The sequence below is a fragment of the Zootoca vivipara genome, chromosome 7 (assembly GCF_965207765.1).
Source record: "Zootoca vivipara chromosome 7, rZooViv2.hap1.1, whole genome shotgun sequence".
Lineage (NCBI taxonomy): Eukaryota > Metazoa > Chordata > Lepidosauria > Squamata > Lacertidae > Zootoca > Zootoca vivipara.
The window spans coordinates 5,861,901-5,881,839 of record NC_142590.1 but is presented as its reverse complement, the minus strand read 5'-3'; the positions used below and the strand labels follow the sequence as shown (position 1 = coordinate 5,881,839).

The 19,939-nt window shown below is 43.9% G+C and overlaps 1 protein-coding gene across 11 annotated transcripts in view; it reads right to left on the bottom strand.

Moving 5' to 3' along the window:
• RASAL2 (RAS protein activator like 2) overlaps positions 1-19,939 on the bottom strand; it is a 215,597-nt gene that overhangs the window by 28,744 nt on the left and 166,914 nt on the right. For all 11 annotated transcript variants that reach the window (XM_088673678.1, XM_088673679.1, XM_035121311.3 and 8 more), the window contains 4 exons: positions 9,345-9,498; positions 5,358-5,456; positions 3,361-3,912; positions 313-457 (listed from right to left, as the gene is read on the bottom strand). In XM_088673678.1, coding sequence (XP_088529804.1) covers positions 313-457; positions 3,361-3,912; positions 5,358-5,456; positions 9,345-9,498 — 950 coding nt within the window. The remainder of the gene's footprint in view (positions 1-312; positions 458-3,360; positions 3,913-5,357; positions 5,457-9,344; positions 9,499-19,939) is intronic.

Sequence of the window (19,939 nt, the reverse complement as noted above, 5' to 3'; positions counted from 1 at the left end):
AAGGCAACTCTGGGAAGCGACCCACACTGTGGGCTTCATTCACTAGAGGAGTCTGATGTTACTGAAACAGTACTGTGAGAACACTGGCATTCCCATGCCACTAAATCAACATCAGAAAGTTTCCCAATACAGGTACACTAAAGGAGATGATAACCAGATGCATGCATGCATGCCACACAAACAAACAAACAAACACAATTGCCAGAGTCAGCACTGACAACCAAATTTGAATCACATAGAAGCATTTTAATAAAGAGCCCATTTCTGCAAAAGCAAGTCAGAACAAGAATGAAGAAGCTGTTTTTCCTTTACCGAGAGCATCTTGCAGATACTTCTGTCCCACTAGCTTGAGGTATTCTTCAATGGCTTTAGTGGCAAGTGTATTCTCCCTGAAGATCAACACATCATGCTCCCCGCAACGATCGACCTCGGACATCACCAAGTCAGTCAAGAAGTCCTGGAGGAGAAACGGTTGGACAACAGAAAGGTGTTTTAACCCAAGGTAAATTGTGCAGCAGGGGTGGGTAGAATGGACTAGGTAAGAAGGATAATAGAATTGCTACATTCAGTGGGAAAAGAAAGAGAGGGCCAATATTAGGCCAATAGGCTGGAGGTTCCCCACCACAGGTTTATAAAATACGGAGCAGGAGCAATTCCTCCCATCCTGTGCCTTTTGTAAACAGTTACACAGGGCCACAATGGAAAATGGTTCAGATCTCAGAGAAAAGGCTGCAGCCGGGTGAAAAGCCAAGGCAATGAGCGAGAGAGTATTCCAAGGTTTCGAAAGCCTGAGCGACAAGGCCAGAGCATAACCCTGGCATGTCACTTGCTGCTCCCTGAAGGTCAAAGGAATGCTCAGATATTGTTTTATCAAGCTCTCTCTCCCCCCCTCCTTATTTAAATGCATACCCTGCCTTTAATTCATCTTGGAATACAAGGCTTTGCATATGGAATAATCAGGCAGTCTCCCATCCAGGTCCCAGCCCGGTTCACACGTTACAATAAACCAGAGTTAAACACCAACTAGGAGATTGTGAACGTGCAGCGTACAAAACTAAGGCTCCCAGATGTTCCATTCATTCCTCTCTTCCTCATGCCATGCCAGCCTGGCCTGCTGCAATATGTGAACACAAGCTCATGGTTTGCTGCTTCTATCCAAACACACCACAAGCAGTATTATTTTCATTAAAATAACTGATCTACTGCCTTTCATTTCAAGAGGAAATGGTCAGTTTCTAGACAAACAAACCACAAGCCTGGGTTCAGACATCACAACAAGCGATACTCTGGCTTGTATCCTGATAGTAGGAGGAGGATTAGGGGAGGAACCGTGCAAGAACTGTTCAGGAGTGTGCACCAGCAACTGCTCGTTCACATTAAACTACAGGTTTTTTTTTAAAAAAAATAAAAAATATGGTTTAATGTGACATGCAAACCAAGCCATTAACTAGTCTCAGACCTGCTTAGCTTCAGCAAGGTTGCAACATTGTGCATCTTCAAGACCATGTCCTGGGGAACGGGAATCATCATTGATTATGCTGTAAAAGTCTTGACTTTTCTGGGAGCTTAACATGCCAGTTATCTCAAAGAAAGCATTGATTAGCCTTCAGTATTAGATCTATACATCTCCCTGGGTCTGGGGAGACATATTTGCTTATAACATCTTGTCAGAGCCCAACAATAATGCAAAGGAGGCCTCTTAAACATGCAGTAAAAACGAGTCACCTCTGACTTTGAGGGAATGCTGCATTTGGCCTAAGATTTAATGCAAAGCATATTTTCAATGGCTAAATATAATTCAATGATGTCACTTTATACTAGGGAGCTTAATATAATTTTTGGTAACTTTAGAAATATGAACAAAATCTACTTTGCTTTATCAAAGTCATTGACAATTATTGGTGCTCAGAGAGGAAGAGCACAGTTAACAATTAAATCATAAAATCCTCATATGTTTTTTTCTCTTCTTAAACTTGAATCTTTAAAATTTGAATTCTAACAATGTTCCTCCCGGACACTGAGGTCCAGTACCGAGGGCCTTCTGGCGGTTCCCTCGTTGCGAGAAGCCAAGTTACAGGGAACCAGGCAGAGGGCCTTCTCAGTAGTGGCACCCGCCCTGTGGAACGCCCTCCCACCAGATGTCAAAGAGAAAAACAACTACCAGACTTTTAGAAGACATCTGAAGGCAGCCCTGTTTATGGAATGTTTGACAGACTATTATATTTTAATTTAATTTGTATTTGTATTTTAACTGTTTTCTTTTCTTTTTATGTCTTATTGGTTTTGACTGGGGAGGGTGGGGTATAAATAAAAATTTATTACTATTATTATTATTATTTTGTTGGAAGCTGCCTAGAGTGGCTGGGGAAACCCAGTCAGATGGGCGGGGTATAAATAAAATATTATTATTATTATTATTATTATTATTAAGAAAGCAGCGCAACAATATGCTGATATACCCAGTGCACAGTTTGTACCAAGGAAATCTGAGGTCACTTTTCTTCATTACTTCAGGGGAATATTATAGAAGCAATGATAGCTATGATAGCTATGAATCATGGTGGTTCAGCAAATAGTTCCTGTAACTTTCACCCTAATTGGTCAGACAGAAGAAAAATGAGTTTGATTGATAGAATTCTGAAATAGTAAAGATTGGTTGTACAGGAGGAATCCAATGCTTCACTATGGTGAATGTTCCATCAGCACAAGGGTTTCAGCTTTACAGACATAATGACCCCCATCTCCTCTTCCTATGTGCTGCTCTGTGGGTATTCCTGAGCTAAATTCAGGGGGTGCAGGGGGGAAGTAGGGGAAGTCCCCTTGCACAAGCAGATGTCCTTGCACAGAGCTTTTATTGACAGGGCGCATTAGGTGACTCCTGCGCTATGTTTCTGGTGCCTGGTATGAAAAAGTGTGTAATATAGCAACTTCACTGTAGTGCCTGAATGGGGCAAACCCACACATTTCACCTTAAGTCCCGTGAAGGAAGGAGGGATATAAAGTATAAAACACATATTTTTTAATGTCAGTGTGTTTATTTTCAAAGCAGTAGATGTCTTTGTATATTGACCCTCTCTTCTTAAAATAATACTTTTACAGCACAATCCAATATGTGTCTACTCAGAAGTCAGACTTCTTGAGTTCAATAGGCTTTCTTCCCAGGACCACAGCCTTAATTATTCTTTAAAACACTGACCACTGTCTTTGCGTTATGTTCCGTTTCAAGACATCTATAGGCAGAGAGAAATGTTGCTTTCAGGATCATAACAACAAAGAATCAGTTTAATGTTTGGGATGACCCAATCTACCACCATCTTTCAATAGCACTAAATATGACACAAGAGCTTTGCATGTTCTTACCTTGGCTCTGCCAGTGCTCTGAAGAATGTGCACTAAAGCACAGGCCATCTCCTCTTTGTTCCGGACACTGATGACTGGCTCCAGAACGGAGCATAACATTGTGTAGTTGTTGGTCACAAACTCAGCAAATTCTTTGTATTGCTCCATGGGGAGGATGGTAATTGTCTGGTAACGGCATTTTATCCGTATGGATGGACCCGTCTTCCCTTTATTAGGCGTGGGGGTGCTGATGGGGTACCACTTCTCCACGAATTGCCGACCAGTCACAGCAGCTATGGGGATGTTGACCAGACCCACATAGTTGTTCTTGTCCTTTTTCTTTTTCTTTTCAACATCTTTATAGATGTGGATGGTGATGCTGTGGGCAGGTGGAAGGCCAGAGAATTCAAAGTGCTCTCCCCAGAAGATGTTGTCGTTTTTCATTTTGCTGGTTGTGCGGGCAAATAAGGTATCGTCCACGCATAACTCGCAAAAGTACCTCTTCTTGGGGGCCAGGTCTTTTGCCTCGATGATCCAAAGGCGGAGCACGTTTTCTGCTCGTCGGCAGTTGTCCTGGAGAGAAAAAGGCTTATTTAGTTTACCCGAGGCCAGCCTCATTGCAAGGGCCAAATGCCTAACATGTGGACGACTTCTTGTTCTATGCTGCTCTTAACTTTTATTATCATTGCTTTTATATTTAAATGCTGCAAAGGAGAGAAACTGTCCTCAAGTTTGCATAAAGCACTGAACACATATAAGATAAAACAATTAATCAACCATGCTCTGGGCTACAATGGCGATCAGCCAGCCGGCATGGCGAATAGTCAGGGTGTTTGTAGCCTTTATCACTCTAGGGAAGGTACGGTACTAGAAATACCTGCAAAAAAATAGCCCTCCAAAAGAACCCACTATGAATAATTTTATGGGAGAGGATGCTTTTTTTCTACAGTGTTCTGGATTCAAGCTGTTTGGGACTTAATAAAGCATAATTGCGAGCTTGAACTTATATCCAAGAGAAACTGGTAGCACTGCAGCTCAAGAAGAAATTTGACAGGAACAAATAAGGTCATTTATCTCACAAGCCCTAGCTGGAAGCCAGATTTAAATGGATCTTTCTAGTGGATAGTACCATTATTCATGTTATAACAGAGGGATTGGAAAGAAGGACCAGCAATCTAGCAACCCATGGCAGATTCTGTCAGTGGATGTGTCAGGGTTGGTGTGACTACTCTTGAGTAACGACCTTCCACATGCTTGTCTTTCAGATGTTTTTATTAGTGCACATTATTTACAGTGTAACAAACTGCTGGTTTCAGGTCTACTCGCTCGAGTCAGATTCCTGCACTGCCCCCCTTCGCGTTCTTGAACAACATAAAAGCCTCGGAACTGAGAAGCGCCTCCCTTTCCTCCTCCTCCTCAATTCCGGCGTCGGGGGGGGAGGGGAGGTCTCCGGTCTGACTGATTCCTGTCGTCCTCTCTTTCCCCCTCCCTCTCTCCCTGCCGATGGAGCGGGGGCTCTTGGATGTTGCCAGAACCCTGGCACTCCCTTTCCGTTTCCTGACTCCCTCCATCAGACCCTTCACTCTCATGACTGCTAGGAGACGTGCTGCTTCGGATGGGGGGGGTTTCTCTATAAACCCTCCCCCTTACAGGATGCATTCCATTTTTAATGCAAACACCAAAATTCAAAATTCTTAGCCTCTCTCTGTTGGCCACTTGGCTAAAGAGAGAGCTCACAGGTACTTTTTCAAAAAGACAAACCCTGACAAATCTCTGGAAAACAGAACCATTAATGAGGGTGACAGAAGACCATGTGTATCTATTAAGACCTTTGTGCAAAGTGGAGTCGAGCATCATTTTGTGTTATTGACGAGTTTTCCTCTGGGGCATTGATGGTATTGCTGCCATCAACCTAATTAAATGGGTGTGCTTGTTTGGGGAAGAATGGGATACATCGCTTGGCCCAGAAAGAAATTATTCCGGGTGCATAAAATCACTGGATTTCCCTTATATGGTACCTTGTTTGGTTGGATTGCCCTCCGCAGGTTTTCCATCCACTTGTCTCTTTCTCCCGCTGAGGAGCAGCTGAAACATTTACTGCCGCAGGAATAAGTTACCTAAAACATTAAAAAGAAATAAAAATTAAAACCAGCTAAGCTCATAATTGCAACTTATGTAAAATAAGGAAGGGCATGAAAATCTTGAATATCCTACCACAAACAATTCTAGAATACTTGCCAATACTAAATTAAGAAAGCAGAAGAAGTGTGCACATGTATAAACACGCATGTATGCACATACTGTACAGAAATGTACTCATTATTTAATTCGCCTTCACATATTAAGTTTTCAGAAAAATTGGATTTCAAATGTAGGGGGATCAAAGGAGTGCATGGAGATCAGGAGGGACCAGGGTTCACGCCTGAAATATGGTAAACTAGGTAAGTCTCTCTCCCCCCCCCCCAAATCCAATTCACAAGACAAGGGTCCCTCTAAACTTCTCTCCAAAAGAGAACCAACTATGCTTTCAAAAAACAAACAAACACAGAATGCTGATATTCCCAGGTTGCCCAGTTTTTCACTAGACATCTAATTAGATTATTTAATGACAAGGAAGCAACTAAATGACAGAAATTAAAGTTAAAACAGGGTTAAAACAACACAAAGAAAACAACAGAAAAGAAAACAAGCAGGTAGGAAAGGGAAACAGAAAAGCTCAGGGTTAGATTACTTGTTCTGCTCAAATATGTTACACAAAACTGCAAGTTTGTTACTTGAGTACTGTTCCCTCCATGATGTAGGTTCTTTTATATATTTTTTTGGTAATTCCAAGAATTTGCTTTTATGCATTGGATGATACTTTACCACATCAGCTGTCAATATCACTTTGTGTAAAAAGTTGCTAAATAAAATAAATAGTAAAAACGGCCAAATAATTATTTTAGACCATGACGGTTTCCTTATCGTGTAATAGGGGAGCAACTTTTATGATTCTAGTTGCTCTGAAATTACCATCCTGAAGTACCATACTGAAGGAGCAAGTGCCCATTTGCTTACTGAACTGCTATACAAAGAGAGACATCTGAAGGATTGTTTCTGCAAGAATTACTTCACTCAGCAGACAAACCCAGGCTTCTCAGAGGTATTTACATTAAATCAAAGCCTGAAGCAAACTAAAACATGTTCCCCTCTAAGGAAACACCAATACAAAGTATGTTATAATAATTCTTGAGAGTTTCCTTCAACAAAACAAAGTTGCCAGGACAACCAGAAAGAGAAGCAAGAACAGGCCAACGTTTGTGCGCAAGTTTTTACATTACATTATCTTAATTTATGTCTCTGGGACTGCACATGCACACACTTGCACACAGAAGGCGAACAACATGCCCGTATATAATGTATTGAATCATTTTGCCCGACAAAGATTATCATTATGTTACAACGCTTGCACAGATTGTTAGCAGACGACGTTAGGCCAGGTTAACATAGCACTTCTAAATCCATTCATTGCAACTCAGAGAAACACAACCTCCTTGGGACTTCTCAATGGCTCATGGGTGCTTGAAATAATACTGTCTCTCTCTTGAAAGGTAACATACATTATGCACTGGAATAGTAACAGTCAGTAATTTACAGAATTACTGAATCACTAAAGGATCAAGCAGAAACGAGGGTACAGTGGGGAAAGCCGTATTCCCTAGCTTTTCGATGCTACAGAGGCCCACATACCAGATTTTTCATAGTTCTCCCTCCAAATGTTATCATTTTTTTAGCTTTCCTGCCTTTTAAGATTATCATTCTAGGGAAGTCTTGCTGCAGGAACTTTCTCCCTAAGGAATTCCTATCTGAGACATGGACTTTTTGTGGGAGTAGCACGATGGTGGAATGGACCATGGAACACGTTGGAAGCTAAATATTCCTCCAAGTTGTCCACCCCCCCCAAATAATAATAATAATCAGGTCAATTTGTATTAGTTCAGACTGCTGCTGTTTTAGCTATATATTATGATTAACTGGTTTGACAAATTTCCACCAAATCTTTGGTTTATGTGATTTGTAAGTACGCAAGTCCTGTTTGGATCTGAAAGGTATGGCATAGGTATAGCATGTCTCTCAGTCTAACCTACCTCAAAGGGTTGTTGTGAGGCTATAATGGGAAACAGGGAACAACCTTATAACATCCCCCTGATCTCCTTGGAGGGCAGGTGGGATAGAAATGTGATCCATCTTAAGTGATAACAAATATTATCAAATAGATGAAATGTGTCTACAGAAGACATCCGGGCATTTACCAAAAGTGATGGAGTATGAATTGGGCGGAAATTGGAATATAAATAGGGTTGCCATCTTTTGAAAATGGCCTTCCCAGACAGACCTTCCCTTGAGGTGGAAGCCAAGCAGAAGTTTTTTCTCCCGTTGTTGCCCCACTCCTTTCCAGCGCCTGCTTCGGCCATGCAGTTTGCTGCAACTGTTTGTGCAAGGCTCCAGCTTGCCGGTGCTGGGGGGGGGGAGGGGATGTGTGACTCCAGGCAATGATCCACCTCTCCCTCTCAGGCTCCAATCGGCCTCCAATCGGCCACCGGCAAGGTCGTGCCTGCGATCGGGCCCAGACAGGGAGGCTCATTGCTCTACGGCTTCTCCAGTCCTGCCTGGGCCTTCCCACCCGTCGCGGCTTGAGCAGCTGTTGGGGGCTGCTGCTGCTGGGGAAGGCCCAGGCAGGACCAGAGAGGTCACGGAGCCATTGGCGCAGCTGCCGCCATCACCCGGATCCCCTCTGATGCGGCTTGAGCAGCCATATGGCTGGATTTTCTCAGATATTCCAGTGATTTCCACCCGGACACTGGTTCTGACAGCCAAATCCCAGCAATGTCTGGGACATTCTGGACATATGGCAGGCATAGGCAAAACCGTCCCTCCAGGTGTTTTGGGACTACAACTCCCATCATCCCTAGCTAACAAGACCAGTGGTCAGGGATGATAGGAGTTGTAGTCCCAAAACATCTGGAGGGCCGAGTTTGCCTATGCCTGACATATGGCAACCCTAAATATAAAACTACGCCAGTTCAAAATATCTCACTACAGGACAAAGGCCAAATCATTGCAAATTTGGTCCTGGGCCTCTGTTCTGCCTGTCTCTTCACCTTCCTTCCCTTCTTCCAAACTAACTGCTGGTGGAGAAGGTGGAGCTGTGGCAGGGGCCGGGTCTCTCCTCCCTTCTTTTTAGTTCCTAGAGTGCATCTGGGCTGTTGCTGTTGCAACCTTCTGGGTGCTGGAAAGAGAAGGGGAGAAAGTGACACACAGGAGGGGGTGGGGTGGGGAAGGAAGTGGCACTGCTGGAATTGCCCTGTCTCTAAGTAAGTTTGAGTCAAGGAAAGGGGGACATTGGCTAGCCAAGGCTGCCTGTTATCAGCTGCTCTGATCTACTGTTTGTGCAAGGCTCCTGCTTGCCGGTGATCTACACACTGCACATGCCTCCCGTTTCTCAGGACACACACCAGGAAATATTGCAAAAAGCAAGTGGAAAGCAGGACTACCCCAAGCACAATTTGCCCGTTACTAATCATGACCCATACAGTCAAAACATGCAAAATAGTTCCCGATCTGGAAATATAATGCTAGCTCAGTCCTCGCAGGTGAAAAGGCTGCTCAACTGTTGGGCAATGTGACATACGTCAGCTCAAAATGGCCCAGGACGTGGTAACACCTTCCTAAGTGCCCACTCTTACACAGCCCAGCAACTGAAAATATTTCTTTCTGTTGAAGGATTGAAGGCCGTAGCCCCAAGAATTTGAGAGTCATCTGATGATCAGATAGTCCACGCCCTTCTCATGCTAAATCCCAAGCAGCCGCCAATTTCCTCATCCAATTATGAAATTACAAGGAGTAAGATAAGCAACCAAACCAAGTCAGTTAAGCAATCAATTGTTCCTCTCCCCTTTCTTACTCTTACGTCCCCCCCCCCCCGAAACAAAGGAAGACATTTGCTTTTTTTCTTCTTCTTTTACCTCAAAGCAGAAGTCGTGTCCCAGTATGCTGCTATGAAGTGGCTTGACGAAGACTCTCTCTTCTGCCCCAAGATCTAATGTCTCTACAGCACTGCCTGGACTCAGCAAAGATTCATGAGAACGAGACTCTTTCAGCTTTGGCAAACCACGAGACCTGTGCAAAGACCAAAAGGGGGTGGAAATAAGACACCACAAAAAAAGAAGGTGGTTCAATAAAACAAAGTTTTCTTAAAAGCGGCTTTTAAGGTGCCTCACTCCAATTGTTGGTTTTAGAAATAAGATACCCCTGACGAATGCCAGACAAGATTTGGCAGATCCAGAAACTCAGAAATATTTGGCATGTTGGCAAAAAACAAAACAAAAAACTAGACAACTATACACAATCATAACATGTACACACACCACTTTCTCCAGCTAAGTACTCGGGACCTACAACTGGCTTTACAATGCTAACCAAAATAAATATTTATATATACTAACATCTCAAACAAATTCCTTCAGTAGCACCTTAAAGACCAACTAAGTTTTTATTTTGGTATGAGCTTTCGTGTGCATGCACACTTCTTCAGATACCTGTGCATGCACACGAAAGCTCATACCAAAATAAAAACTTAGTTGGTCTTTAAGGTGCTACTGAAGGAATTTTTTTATTTTGCTTCGACTCAGACCAACACGGCTACCTACCTGTATCTCAAACAAACATTGCTTATTTTTACAGGACCCAGAAAATTCTGCTAGTTAACAATTTAACGACATGGGAGTTGCTGCGTCATTAAATCCAGGATAACAGCCCAGATTGGGAGACTGGAATGAAGTCAGGAGAAGCTGCGTGGGCAAACAGAGAGTTGGAAAAATATACCTATTTACAAATAAAGCTGTACTCGATGGATGTAAGGATATATGATTTTGGACATGATTGAGAATCGCATAGCCCGGGACATAGAACTTTAAAGTGATAAAATCGGAATGTGGAAAATAGGAATCTGAAAAGTGTTTCAACCGTGGTCTTCCTCAATGTTCTCTGTACTATGTACATAAAACGTTTTGGCATCAAAGCAATTTTTTATATATACAAATAAAAAAGCAGCAGCACCGACCGGGGTTTACATTTATCTAGCCTTTGAGTGCCATACATGAATGTAAGAAGGCATAGTTATGTTAAAGTGGGCTCTCAAAGCCCCTTCAAATGGAGCAAGTATTGCAAATTAGTTCAGCTAATGTGCCATCAAACATTATGGTACATCCTTGAACTCTTCTGTCCAGCTTGATAAGTATTATTATTAATCCTAATTGGTGGTATTGTTTTTTATTTGTATATAGCAAATTTGTTTTATTGTTTCTAAAGCCACATTTGCTTTGATGCCAAACAGGTTTTATTATAGGTACATTGTTGATATTTTGTCAGTACAAACTGTTTTTATTTCAGTTACAGGTAGGTAGCCGTGTTGGTCTGAGTCGAAGCAAAATAAAAAAATTCTTTCAGTAGCACCTTAAAGACCAACTAAGTTTATATTTTGGTATGAGCTTTCGTGTGCATGCACACTTCTTCAGATACACTAGAAACAGAAGTGTCAGACCCTATATATATACAGAGGGTGGTGGGGGTGGGTGGGAATGGGAGATGGGCTGATGGGAGTGGTAAACCTGTAGATGGATACAGGTTTACCACTCCCATCAGCCCATCTCCCATTCCCACCCACCCCCACCACCCTCTGTATATATATAGGGTCTGACACTTCTGTTTCTAGTGTATCTGAAGAAGTGTGCATGCACACGAAAGCTCATACCAAAATATAAACTTAGTTGGTCTTTAAGGTGCTACTGAAAGAATTTTTTTATTTTTATTTCAGTTCTTTTGCTTCTGAAACAAGGAGGTCTGTTTTCAATTGTCAATAGATTTCATATAATATTGATTCATAGACCAAATTTATTCACAGTAGCTTGTAATAGCTATTTTTTTTATCCCAATCATCTTTCAATACATCTTTTAGTTTGTTGGGATGCAGTTTCTTTTTTGTATAACCTTTATTAGCACAACAGGCCTCTTCTTATGCAAAGACTATTCCGCGTCCCGCTCTGTGCCTTAACCCCAACTCCATCAATTTCCTTCCCATCCCATGTAAAAAAAAGCAAGCAGGATTCAAAAAGCTTTGCCCAAACCAGTGGATTCCATTATGAATGAGGAATCCTAGCTGGCTGGCTTGGCAGAGCACATAATCTGTGTGCAGGACTCAGGGGGTCAACCCCAGGCACCTTCTTTTCACAAGGATTAGGCAGTAGGGGAAGGGGAAGACCCCCCCCCCCGAGACCCTGGAGAGCTGCTGTCTGTCAGGGTAAGACAAAGAGTTGTACAAATAGGGCTAGATGGCCATAAAGTGGTCATTTAATATAAGACCGCTTCCTAGAAAGAAAGAAATCTTATCAGAGGTGGCACTTTGTAAATATTCAGAAGCCTATGCAAATGCCCTAGGAGCCCAACTGGTTCTGTTGCTTTATCCTCTGTATGCACTTGGAAAACAAAAGTAAAGGCAGTGACTTGACAAGGATGCACAAGAGAGTTCACAGTGAAGCTGAGATGTGCCTAATTCGCGAGTGGGGGGGGGCGCGTGCACAGAAAATAAAATGCACGCTATTCTGGTTTCATTTAACGGAAGGATTCCGACATTTCCCACAGAATTTCAATGCTTTTTTCCTCTATAATAAAAATAAGAATATCCTTGTGCATCCCCTTTGGAGGATTTGTAGTACTGTACTGCATCCCAATCCTGGATTTGCATTAGGCCAAGGTGTGTGTGTGTGTGTGGGAGCTAAAGAGGAGGCAGGTGGCACAACAGCAGTGGCCGTAGCATGGGAGTGAGAAGACAGGGACACGGAGAGGCAGAAAGTGATGGTTTAAAACATCAGCAGATGCAGAGGGGGGTGCACAAAAGGAGGGCAAGGAGGTATAGGCATGGGGTGAAGATGGAAACGGGTGCCAAGTGGCGCTGCAGAATAGAAAAGAGAAGTGGCTTCAGAAAGGTGAAAGGGGAGCTTAGTAGTTATTTGTTGGGGAGGGGAAGCTCCTCTAGGTGGTTAATATGGGGAAATGGCAAGGGGGTTGGCGTGCAGAGTGAGCTAGGGCGGAGTCCCCATTGAAAAAAATTATTTTTCATTTCTGGTGAACTGCCCATAGCAAGAGAAGGGCATGGTATTAGTTATCTTTAAGACAACAACGAATAGAATGGAAAGTGCCATTTCACACCTTGGGGAGTATACTCTGTTTTTGACTGCTCCCTTACATAAAAAATCCAAACTCTTTAGGGTGCCACAAGCCTGATCCTTATCGCTCCAGCAAACCTAAACCCCTAGTTTACAAATAAATCACATTTCAACTGACCTCATGCTCTCATCTGACATTTATATTTTAAACAGAAGCAGAGTAGTTTCTTGATGATTCCCCCTTTACGCTGAGATAAAAAAATTATTCTCTGGGATTAATTCTCCGCATTTGAGATTTGTTCCATAACTGCTATAGTTTTTAACTTCCATTGTCTCTTACTTAAACCATGTCCTTTTGTTGGGATCCTATAAATCATATCGGTCAATTTTAAATTCTTAAACACATACTGCATTTAGTTTTTATTGAAGGAAAAATACAAATAAAGAAATTGTTTGAAACCCTCTGTTCCTACCTTGCAGGTTTGGCAATTCTTTCTGGCACTGCTCCTTTGCCTTTGAACAGCAATCCCTATTCCTATTATTATTATTATTCCTTCCAGGTAAAATTACTTGCTTAATTTCCAAGTGTCAAGCACTCAGAAGGCACAGGAGCAGGAGCAGTTTTAAAAAAGTGTGATGTGTGTGTGTGTGTGTGAGAGAGAGAGCAGCACTTCTCCCCATTCCCTCAAGGCTTGAATGTTAGACTTTGCTGCCCAAGTCATGTTTAAAAGAAAGCCCAGAAGCAGCTGGGAGAATTTGCTTTGCTTCATTCCTGCCTGGGATAGACAACTCCGATTTAGAAATCCTTAAAAAGAAAAAAATGCTGACATTTCAAGTTACACAAAATATAGTAACGATAAAAGCTGGGGTGCAGGGCAACGGGGGGGGGGGGCAGCCTGAGGGGTCTTTGCAAGGAAACAACAAAAGGTTTTTATATGCAAGATGACAACCTGCTTCAGTTACCAATGAAACCTAAAAGTTCAAGCACATAGATTTCATAACCAGTTGTGAATAGGCGATGTGCATCAAAAATATTAAGTTTTAAAATCAAATCTAACAAAATCCTCTCATTTGACTATCTCCAGCCTGCCAAGGCAGTCCTTTTCTGCCAAATTGCCAGACTCCCTGCCCCCCCCCCCGCAAAAGACAGCAAATAGTTGAGACTGAAGGCCAAGGATCACATCTATTCCAAACTCAGGTTTACACCAGAGGGATATACTGGGGAATAGCCAAAGCAATAAGCAATAGAGTACATACTTCTATAACCATTAGCTGTATTGCTCAATTCCCACATACAAAGAACTCACTAATTCTGATAAATCCAGCACACCTACATGAAGCAATTGTATAGCCACCTGACCGTGCAGCCCCAAATCATAGCGGTGCCATGTGCCTTGGTACCCCCACACCTCCTCCTCCTCCTCTTTGACTACACCGCAGAAGAGGAATTCCTCCTTGCAAGGCAGCAATGGCTCAATCCAGAAGCGGGCGAGCTGCCGATGGCTCTGCTCTAAAGTTTCACAGGTGCGCCTCTGAGAAGAGCCAGGAGGTAAACCAGTCTGCCCACACAGACTAAGGCATCCCTCTTCTTCTCTCCATCTTTCGCACTCCGCATCCTGTCCCTCAGGTGACACAAACAAGGTTCCTGGTATGTGCCCAGCTCACTCAGCCCTGGGCCCGTTGCCATGGTGCTGCATCTATAAGGAGATTAGAGGTGGAAGACAGCAGGGAGAAGCAGCAGTCAGCAGAGCTCAGGGAGCACTCTCTGCAAACACAGCAAAGGTGACCTTTCTGGGGAGAGGAGAGAGTCCCTGCCCTCCCTTTCAGCAAGCGAACCAGACACTTACATCGAGGGAGGAATCACGTCAGCATTTGAGTGGCAGAAGAACAGCACATCAGAAAAGCCCTATTCATCTTGCCTCACGTATGATTCCTTCTCCCATGGGGGGGCATTTATCATATCCCCCCCCCCCATGAAGGCTGAATCCTCCACTAAAATCTGCTCAGCTTCCTAGGCAAACACCACTATTTCTGAATATTGTTTTCTAAGGTTTCAGACCCACTACAAGACGGAAGCAGAGTCTTGCACCATATATGCTTTAAATCTAAACCACGGATATTTTAAATGGATGCTTTCTCCACCAATAAGCTACATACTCATATTACGATGGACACTAAGAGCTGTCTCACAATTGATGGCTTCCTTTACAAATCAGCCACCGCTACAAAGGATTGTCTCCACATCATCACAAACACATTCCAATGACAGTTTGACATGGAGCAGAGAATGCCGCAAGGCGGTGACCAGTCTATTTGTTTCAGTTCACCACATGAACCAGCAGCTCCCATCTTGTGTGTGAAATGGACCCAAGTTAACATAAAATAAAAACTTTGTATTGAACGACATTTTTCCATATGACAAATTTTAAGTAGGACCACATAAAGGCTAAGTGTAGCCTAGTTCTCCCTACTTCATTGATTGTAGGTGGGTCTTACAGGACTGAATACTTCTTAAATTACTTTAGATTTATAGCTGTCTATCAGATGCTTGAGGAAAGCCCTTACAATACAGAGGAGGGAGGGAAGCAGAGGCATCTGGATTACGATGGCAAGGTGAGAGCTGCAGGCAAGACACAGAATCCAATGAATGCAGATCAAATGGGTGTGAAGGAAAACAGGATGGTTGAGATCAGAGATGATGATGAGAAGCTTATAGGGCCCAGATGATGAGAGGCAGCAAAGAGGGAGAATGAGAAGGCATTGTTGCACAGACAAGGAAGCCACAGCAGGAGTGGAGAAAGGGAGTGTGGTAGGTGCGGTCCACCCCAGGTGTCACCACTCACTGTGCGGCACTCACTGTGGAGCCTGCAGTGCACCTGAGCCATGCGTCTCTCCCGGGAGAGACACGGTGGCTCGGGCGCACGCAGGCTCTGCGCTGCCCAAATGGTTCTCCCGCTGCCTCTCCCCCCCCCCAGCTGTAGGGCGGCTGAGTGGGAGGAGGCAGGTAGTGTCCGGAGGCCCCGCCCTTATGGGTGGCTCGCCTTGCCCCTGGCCACCCCACCCCAGGTGCCCGAGCAGCTTCCTCCGCCGCTGAGCCACAGGAAGGGGGAGCTGAAATGGGTGCTATGACCATTGTAAAGATGTGAAGAGCTACTTGAGTCAATGAGGCTGGATGAGCCCAACACAGCCCCAGTGGCTCCTCCATACAAGGTCAGCAACAGAATCCACATTCTGTCTGCTTCCTACTATTATCCCCATCTTGTAGGTTCAACAGTGTCATTTTTGCCTTATTGTATTAAAAACCCATCACTCGTGCCCATTTTTACAGACAGGACACAACTGCATCTTCCAATTCTAGCACAGCTTGGCGGTGAATGTAAGCTCCTGCTGGAAATAGCAGGGATGGATGGAGTAGCCTAGCCGCCACCACTTCCACAACTCTGCCCCTTATGCTAGCTGGGGTGGAGAAGAAAACGTGTTCGCTATGCCAGTTCCCAGGCAGGTTCAGTGAAGAGGCTCAGATCTGGCTCGATGGGACTGCATACGGCAGGAAAACTCCTGGCCAGTCCTGGTTTTGGGGTGTAAAAATGGCACGGGGGTGGGTGGGTTGGCCAAATTGGCAAAATGTCAGGGGAAACCCGGATGTATGGCAAGGCGGTGGAAAACGTAGCGGAAACAGCTCAAAAAGTTTAAAATCACTATTTTTGGGGTTAGGTTTCCCCCAAAGGCTCAACAATCTCAACAAAAAGCTCCACTCTTTGGGGGCTTTCTTGCTGACCACTGCTCCAGTGGTAGTTTCCACCTGCTTGGATGGATGCATTTTGCTGGTGGGGCTCCCCTGCAGTTGTAGAGACCCCCCCAACAGTGGAGGCTGCCAGAGTGACACCCCCAATCCTATCCACACCCCTTCCAGCACAGGAGATCATGGTTGGATTGCTCTATCCAATATTAATAGATCACAGGGATGGAAAAGCAGCAGCAGCTGCTGCTTTCATATCTGTTAGTCTACAAATAGTTCTAGTTCACAAAGCAATGGACTATATGTAAAGAGTTATCTTTCTAGAAAATAATAATAATTTGATCCTACCACGTAACAGAAATCTCTTCCGACATCCCTGTGCTGCAATTAACAAGAGGCAATTTCCCCAGCCCTCTTGCTTTTGAGCACAGAGATAATAACTCCAAGCCACTCCACTTGTTTTCTAATGACCAGTGATGATGGTAGATTAAAAGAGCCTTTCCCGTATTAGGGGGGGGGGATTGGAAAAATGAGTGGCACTTAGTCTCTGCAAAGATGGCAGTTAATCACGGGCAAGCAGGATTACTGTAAACAGGAAGATCATGCAGGCATATAGGGTGGCAAGAAGGCTGTTGAGGGGGGGATGTTTGCACAAATCTGTTCTTCTCAACAGCTCCATTAACCCTCCAAATCCCTATTTCAATTACACTTAGCTAGGATAATTAACCTTTTATAAGCTATCCAAGTACAGCATAAACCTGACAGAAGGGAATATCTTATTATCAAAACCTACCAACACAGGATAGTAAGTAGTGTGAAGTTGGTCCCATACAGTGAGGCCAATAATAGGTAAATATGTTCTTTTTGCACTGTAAAGGTAAAGGTAAAGGGACCCCTGACCATTAGGTCCAGTCGTGACCGACTCTGGGGTTGCGCGCTCATCTCGCATTATTGGCCGAGGGAGCTGGCGTATAGCTTCCAGGTCATGTGGCCAGCATGACAAAGCCGCTTCTGGCAAACCAGAGCAGCACATGGAAACGCCGTTTACCTTCCCGCTGTAGCGGTTCCTGTTTATCTACTTGCATTTTGACATGCTTTCAAACTGCTAGGTTGGCAGGAGCTGGGACTGAGCAACGGGAGCTCACCCCGTCACAGGGATTCGAACCGCCGACCTTCTGATCAGCAAGCCCTAGGCTCAGTGGTTTAACCACAGCGCCACCTGGGTCCCTGTACCAACACTTTTGCACTGTACCAACCCTTTAATTGTTCCATAGGGTCTTGGACTATATAACGCTTCCTCTGTATTTCTTATCAGTATCCTTGCACCAATCAAGACACAGTATTCCTTTAAACCAAGGATGGGGAACCTGCAGCTCGCCAGAGGATTTCTAATTCTGGTCAGTCCCAGCCAAGCAGGGCCAATAGTCAGAGTGGCGGTCCAGCACCATCTGGAGGGCCACAGTGCTCCCATCCCTGCTTTCAACCTCAAGGGTTCCTAGTAAATATTTTAACATCCCGTTGCAGCTCCACAACTGCACTCACTAAACAGGTTGCAAATCCACAATTCCCTCAGCAGCCAGCTCAGAAGCAGGAACCCACTGCCAGCCAGTAGCAGTTGGGGGAAACGAGTGCCGGCCACAGCAAAGATGGTAAGGAAACATCCCTGTGCATTAGGGAACAAAGGTGGAGGGTGCTGTAGCCAAGTGCTGGGCAAGTGCACAGTTGCCCCACTGTAGAGCTCTTTCACTCCAGAATGGATAAATTCAGCCACGCACACAATCAAACATCACTTCTCTGTTCCATTCAGTCTCCATTCGGAGTGGAGAACTGGGGGGCAGAGGGAGCCCCTCTGGCATCCAATAGTTGCCTGACCAGCCTGGTCTAGCATTCAAGCATAGGGGGAAAGAAGGGTTAAAAATCAAATTGTCCTCTGCTTATGAAGTCCTCCTGCTGCTTTTGACCTATTTAAAAGCCAGACTCCAAAGTACATGTTTCAATTACTGTGATTACTATGGGATGTGGGGGTTTGCTCTGAAAAATAATAATGAATAAGGATTAGAAATCTCTCAGAAGCAAACATGACATAGGTGCTAGCACTTAAACAACAAAATGCAGAATTTAATTCATCCACCATCTTATTATAGGGAAGAATCAAAGGACATTAATGATAGGGTGCATTAGTTCACACAGTTAGGTTCCTCTCAGACTTTATATATCTGATTAAAAATGCCACATACTGTTCTCTCAGCTGCCCTCTTATTAGAGAGATGCTTACACTCCCATGCCCTAACGTAGCTTGATTTGTCTCAGGTCAGACCAAAAGCAGGCCATTTTCAAATCTCAGTTCAGTTTATGGACTCACTGCTTAGCCCTGAGCAACTTCCTTTCTCAGCCTCAGCTTACTCATCTGCAAAATGGGAATTATATAGCATGGTGAGAATAAGACTGGGAAAGCAGGTTGGACTATTGATTTCTGGTGGGGTTCAATCTTCAGTTAAAAAGCTGGCAATCCCTGGTGGGGAATGTTCATGGGGAAAACCCTGCTTTCTGCTCTCTTGTACATTTTTGTGCCTGTTTGTAACCCTTTGCTAGGTGATGACATCACTAATGGCAAACGAAAGCTTTGAATTTCCCTGGCTCGCTCAGGTGCTCTGGGCTGACACTCCCTGCTTTAACTGTGCTTTGCTGGCAGCTTCTAAGAGCGACCAAACAAGCCTTTCAACCATGACCTGCCCCAGTTGTGCGTAGTTACTAGTTGGAACAGAATGTAGATGCACATTCCTAGGTGAATCAGTCATACCCTTTCAAAAGAAGGTGCAAAAGCTGCTGGAACAAGATGGCACATATTTGGGAGAGAAAACATACCTTTGTTTTCATACAAAGTTGATGGGGATATACTGGATATTTCTGTTTGTAAGTGCCAAAATTTTGGGGGCTGCTGAGCTGAAGTCTCAAAGGCCTCATTTTTTAAACCAAAGGCACAAACTATGTTTTCAGCACCGGCCTCAATTTTACAGACATTATAACCTGCTTGATTGTCTAAATATCAAATGGTCAAACACCCCCCCTCTGCCTAGCAAATATTCCTCGACCCACTGCAATTAATGAAGAAAGTCTTGACTAAGTTAATGTGCCTAAGTCAAGCAGCTGAATACCATCCTAGAGATTTAACTGCTTATGTACACAAAAACTGACGTGTGAGATCCGCCTGGATTAAATTATTTTGTAACCTCTGGGTTTGCATGAAAGGCACAGTTCTCATTTAAAAACCAATATATAGCCAAAGATCCTAAAATCGGTGTTTCAGTTTGGTATGTTTGGTTGCATATGCCTTCCTGAAACATTCTCAATATATATTGCAACTCATTTAAACTGTGGGACTGCTCAGGTTTACAGGCGTAGCTTCTCTCTACAGTACTAACAATTCCATTTTACCGAACAGATATAGTGCACTTATCAGGTTGCACCAATAGCTATTTATAGAAGGGTACTCCTTAGGGTGGAATCCCCATTCTGCCGGCCTGGAAACAATGTGCTACATGTTATTAAGAAGCATTTTGTTACACTGCTGCCGGAAAACAAGTGGAAACAAGGACAGAGCAGTTCCTAATACAGTACAGTAAAAAAGCAGCAACAACTCTGTAGAAGGAGACACATG